The following is a 6024-nucleotide window of genomic DNA, read 5'->3' as shown; positions in this document are numbered from 1 at the left end:
AAAAAAAAAAAAAAAAAAAGAACTAGATGAATTAAATTTGTGGGCAGCCAAATCTGTATCCTTAGCATGATAATGGAGATTTAGAATTGGGATGGTGAGGGTATTATCCTGGTCACATTGTTAGTAGTGTGTCTTGGGTTTCATCCTCCTGTGCATAATTCAACTTATGTGCAGGGTGCTTTGCTGTAACATGTGAAGCCTCCTTGCCCTCCTTGCTGGGAGACATTAGTTTCTCAGTTTACAGGTGGTTGTGATAGCCCATTGGGAGCCCTGAGGGACATCTGTGCCTTCATCACTACAAGAATAAAGGAGTTTGATGGACATCTTAGAAGTACTAACACAGCATTTGTACCTCTCCAATTTGAGAGGTACAAAGATCAGTGAATTGGTTCCAGTCCTAGCTCTGCCACTAGTGAACTATGTGATCCTGGAAAAGTCAATGAATGTCTCTGAACCTTAGATTTCTTATATATGTAGGGAGTGGTAATAGAAGGCTGATGGCTTAGAGATTCTTTGAAGGAGAAGCAGCCTGAAGGAATCACTTTTCTAATCTGTTTTAATTTAATTTTACTTTATTTTTTATTTGTATTATGTTAGATTGTACTTTGTATTTTGTTATTCTTTTAGGTTAGATTTTACTTTGCATTATTTACATAATAGGATACATTTTATGTTTTTATTTTATTTGCTTTTACATTTATATTTATTTTATGCTTTATGTGAATATATTTTATGTCTTTTTGATTTTATGTCTTCCAGGATTAAAAAAATTAATGTTTTATTTGCTTTTATTTTTATATTGTTATGTTTTATTACATTTTGTTTTATTTGTTATATTTTATACTTTATTTTATTTGGTTTTATATTTTGAACTTGATGTCTTTATGAATAATATTTTGTTTTATTTTAGAATTTTATTTTATATTTGACTTGATTTTTAATTTTACTTTTAGGTGGGACAAACCAGTACCCACCCCCAGAACTCACTGAAGAATGTGGGGGCCTACACCGTGGGGACACTCTGCTGCAATTAGTCACGCCTGTTAACAGGTGGGTTGAGGACAGGGTTGAGATTAGTCCATACTTCTGCCCCAAGGCAGAAGAGACTTTCTCCCTAAAGACAGGTCACATGCAATGCTAGTCCTCAACTTGACCTAAACCACTGGGCCTGCGGTGCTCCTGGGTTTGACAGTTCTGATATGGATTGTCTTTCTTCTCTTTTCTTCAGACAGGGTTTTGCTCTGTTGCCTAGGCTGGAGTGCAGTGGCATAACCTCAGCTCACTGCAGCCTTGACTTCCCAGGCTCAAGTAATCCTCCTGCCTTAGCCTCTCAAGTCACTTAGACTACAGGCGTATGCCAACACACCCTGCGGGTTTTGTACTTTTGCAGGGATAGTTTCACCATGTTGCCAAGGCTGGTCTTGGCATTCTACCAATTTCTACCAATTTCCATTCTACCATATCACCCCAAGCTTGAATTTCATATCCCAGAGGTAAAAATAATAATGCTAAACATATCAGTCTGATTTTTCAAACATGTCTACAAAGCTAAGAAAATAGTTAATGCAATAACACCGTCATCAGGAAATGCCCACACATAAGGCTTACAAATCACAGCAATAACAATTGGGAGTTGAGCCTCTTAGTTCTTGAGATTTTTTCATGCAGTTTGACATGGATTGTTTCTATACAGGTTGCCCAGGCACCAGTTTGGTATGTCTGGCTTGGCTGATGATTTGGAAGCATTTGAAGCAACAGGCATTTTTCTAGAAGAGAAGAGAAAAGACATGACAACATCTATAACTCAGCAAGAAGTGCTTGAAAATTATGAAAATAACAAATATGACATTGAAGAAAACGAACAAGAAACACTAGCAAAACAAAAAGAAACTGGAAAAGAAATAAATGCAGGCACTACCTATGGTAAAAACCAAACTACTTCTTGGCCCTTAAGTTGGATTAATTTTTTTCATTTTTAACTTTTTCTTTAAAAACATCCTGTCCACTGTGTTAGCATGCAATTTTTTTTATTCACTTTGCTTACAAATCCACAGGTTCATGTATGCAGCTAAAGAAAATAGCTTAAGAAGGCAAACAAAGGCTAACTTTCACCTGCTGTCAAACTGGAGCTGGATGGAAATTATTTCAGGGCATATTATAAAGGCACACTCTCTGAAGTGTCTGCACTACCTTTGCAGAGAAGCAATGAGTTATTGCAGAAGTGGTGAAGATACTCCTGACCTTGAAATGCACCTACCTGGAGAAAAGCTCTACATTTTGGATACATCTAAAACAACTGTAGCTTCAATTTTGGATTACAGCATGCAGTAATGCAAATGCCAAGTTCCTTTTTTTTTGAGGCGGAGTCTCACTCTGTCACCCAGGCCGGAGTGCAGTGGCATGATCTCGATTCATTGCAACATCTGCCTCCCGGGTTCAAGCAATTCTCCTGCCTCAGCCTCCTGAGTAGCTGGGATTACAAGAACCCAGCTAAGTCTGGCTAAGTTTTGTATTTTTAGTAGAGATGGGGTTTCACCATGTTGGCCAGGCTGGTCTCGAACTTCTCACTTCAGGTGATTCTCCCGCCTCAGCCTCCCAAAGTGCTGGGATTACTGGCACGAGCCACTGCACTCAGCCACCAAGTTACTTTCTATATGTGATCAACAAATTCAGCAGAACACTAAACACATGAGAAAGAGATACAGGAAAACTTCTCTGTGAAGTTTTGGAAAGTGATTCAAGACAGCTGAAAGAGTTTCTAGTGAGGGGTGTGGTTAGTCCTGGTGACTTTAAGGGAGAGATCATTTATCTGAGGTTTTGAATGTGCCTAGATGATTCTCCATCTGGGGCTACTAGCTAAGTGGCCATGGGAGTTATTTACTCTCTCGGTGACTCGGTTTTCTGCTCTGTAAAGGGGGGATTATACGAGTCCCTACCTCATAGGTTTGAGAATACAACTTGATAATTCATGTGTTTGCCACATAGTATGTATCCACACAAGTTAGTTGTTAAGATGCTGATGATACATGCAACCTTTACAGATTTCAAAGCAAACACATGTCCAAAATAAATAACAAAATTAGACAGACATAGGGATACCACCTCCTTAGGCTAGACTATTAAACACAGAAGAACTTACCTTGTTGGTTCTTATGTTTTCGGTATAGAATATCCTCAGGTAATCTTACTAAGGTAGTGATTTTCCATCTTGATTGTATATTAGAGTCATCTGGGGGATCTTTAACGATTGCCCTCAGCCCAAATCAGTCAATCTCTGGGTGTGGGACTTACCCAGTGATTCCACTGAACAACCAAGAGTGAGACCTACTGCTTTAAGGCATTCTTTCTCATAAAAATCAAGATGGAAAGGATGGGGGAGGGCTTCCCAGTCAACTAATCCAATCCCATTCACAGACAAAAACTGAGGTTTGAAGGCCCCCGATACTCAGCTGCTCTGTTGTTATGTGGCTCTGGCCAGTTTCCTTTCTGTTTTCATTCCAAGGCCATTCAAAACCCTCACCACCTCCTCAAGGTCCTTCCTCCACGCCTCTTCCTCTAGCAGATATGCCCCCCTCTTTTTTTATTCTTATCAAAAGAAATAAAGGTGACCAAGCACAATGTCCTGCAACTTCCTGTATTTCTGCAAGCCTCTCTTCCTGCCCTCCCATTGGAGAAAATAACTGGCCCTTCTCTTATTCTGAATTGTCAAGAAAGACCAAAGGGTTCTTCCAGACCTTGTTGACTTGCACTCCTTGGGATTTGGCACTGCTGGCCATTAACTTCCTCATTAAACCCTCTCCTCTCACAGCTTTGGAGACAACATTTTCCTCTTGTTCTTCTCTTCTGGCCAGTCTGTCTTTTGGGCTCCTCTTCCCAGATCCACCTTCACAGGGAGATTCAGGTTTTGTGGAATTTATACAATTTTGGGGCCCTCTTTAAGAAAAAGATTAAAAATTTATTAAAATTAAGTGAAAAGTGAATATTCATTTAGAAGAGGCTTATGCAAATGATTTACTCTGAAGCCTAGGCTTTATTAATATCATAATCAATCTGCCACACCCTTCCCCACGATTCTTTCTTCAGTCCTCCAAACACTCTGCACACACCACACTACTTAGGCATGCTTCCCCCCTCCACCCACAACATCAACTATCTCCTCTGTGCTGGTGACTCTCAAATCCATATCTTCCACTTTAACTTTCTCCTGTGCTATAGCCTAGTGTATTCAATTACCCTCCAGATCGTTCCACTGGACTTGCCTGCAGTTACATCAAACCAGCTTAGTTCAACCATCCCAACTCATTGTCTTTCCCATTCAAATCTCCTTCTCTTCCTTTACCAACTATCTTCATTGGTATGAACCACCACTGGCCCAGGAATGGAAAGCCAAAACTCAGTATTATTTTTAAAAAATTAATTAATTAGATTTAGGAGTGCAAGTACATGTGGATATGTTGCATATTGGTGAAGTCTGGGTTTTTAGAGTACTCATTACCCAAATAGTGTACATTGTACCCAAAAGATAGTATCTCATCCTACAAACCCTTGCCCCCGCCCCCACCCTCCCACCATTTGGAGTCTCCAATGTCTTATTCCACTCTGTATGTTCACATATACCAATAATTTATCTCCTACATATAAGTGAGAACACGCAGTTTTTGACTTTCTATTTCTGTATCATTTCACTTAGGATAATATCCTCCAGTTCTATCCATGTTGCTGCAAAAAACATGATTTCATTCTTTTTTATGCATGAGTAGTATCCCATGGTATATATACCACGTTTTTAATCCAATAATTCATTGATAAGCATTTAGGTTGATTCCATGACTTTGCTATTGTGAATACTGCTCCCATGAGCATATGGGTGTAGGTGTCTTTTTGATAGAATAATTTCTTCTCCTTTGGGCAGATACTCAGTAGTGGAGATGCTGGATTGATGAGTAGTTCTATTTTTAGTTCTCTGAGAACTCTTCATACTGTTTTCCGTAATGATTTTACTAATTTACATTCCCACCAGTAGCGTTCCCTTTCTCCACATTCTCACCGACATCTGTTGTTTTTTGACTTTTTAATAATAGTCATTCTGACTACTCTAAATGCTATCTCATTGTGGCTTTAATTTGCATTTCTCTGATGATTATTGATGCTGAGTGTTTTTTCACATTTGTTGACTGCTTGGATGTCTTCTTTCAAAAAGTGCCTGATTGCTCAATATTACTCTAGTTGACCTCTTCTCCCTTGCCTCCTGCTGTCTAACTGGTCTCCTTTCTTCCAATTTGTCCTCCTTCCAATTCCATTCTAAACAGCTGATTGACATTTCTAAAACACAAATATGGTTGTGTCACTTCTCCTCTTCTATGGTTCCTCATTGTTTATAAGATAATGTCCAGGTGCCTGTGGAAGACACATGGGCCTTCACAATTAGACCCCTGCTTTGGTCCTCTGGGTCTTTACTGGCCGCCACTTCCCTGCATATGCCTTTCGTGGCCCTTATGCCCTGCGATTTATTCCAAATCTCTGTACCATTGATTACTTTCACCTGACTGTGTTTCCTCCGCAGTGTCCACGTGGGCTGTATCTACTCATCTTTTACTACTCAGCTCACGTTTCACCTCTCCTTAGAGTTTTTTCTATGCCCTCAGGTAGTTTTAAATTTTCACAGCCTCCTTGGTGCTCCTGAATCTTAAGCCAAATTCAGCCATAGCACCTGCTACTTTTCATTGTGAAGAATTATGCTTCACCTGCTACCTGTGAAGAATTAAATGAGTTATCCCTCTTCACAGGTGCCCAGCTGATCTTGGTACATTTTCAATTTCAGTGTTATATCCAAAGCACACAGACCAATTTTTTGGTTTTCTCCTCCAAGTAGGGCTATAAGACTTATGTATGTCAGGAAATAGAATAAGCTGGAGCAAAATTATAATTTAATTGTAGCTCCTCTTCATATCTGCCAACTCTTTTCTTTTTCTTCACCTTTATCTTTCTTTACTCCTGGTTTCCATGAACTACTGTGAGTAAAAT

The 6024-nt window shown here is 39.5% G+C and overlaps 1 protein-coding gene across 1 annotated transcript in view; it reads left to right on the top strand.

Moving 5' to 3' along the window:
• LOC105505750 (collagen alpha-4(VI) chain-like) overlaps positions 1-2119 on the top strand; it is an 88752-nt gene extending 86633 nt beyond the window's left edge. Inside the window, exons 34-35 of the mRNA XM_011933684.1 lie at positions 954-1050; positions 1694-2119. Coding sequence (XP_011789074.1) covers positions 954-1050; positions 1694-1979 — 383 coding nt within the window. The 3' untranslated portion in view covers positions 1980-2119. The remainder of the gene's footprint in view (positions 1-953; positions 1051-1693) is intronic.
• Positions 2120-6024: the final 3905 nt, after the last annotated feature.

The sequence above is a fragment of the Colobus angolensis genome, unplaced genomic scaffold (genome assembly GCF_000951035.1).
Source record: "Colobus angolensis palliatus isolate OR3802 unplaced genomic scaffold, Cang.pa_1.0 Scaffold129, whole genome shotgun sequence".
Taxonomy (NCBI): Eukaryota; Metazoa; Chordata; class Mammalia; order Primates; family Cercopithecidae; genus Colobus; species Colobus angolensis.
The sequence above is the reverse complement of the archived record's forward strand: the minus strand, read 5'-3'. Positions and strand labels throughout refer to the sequence as shown.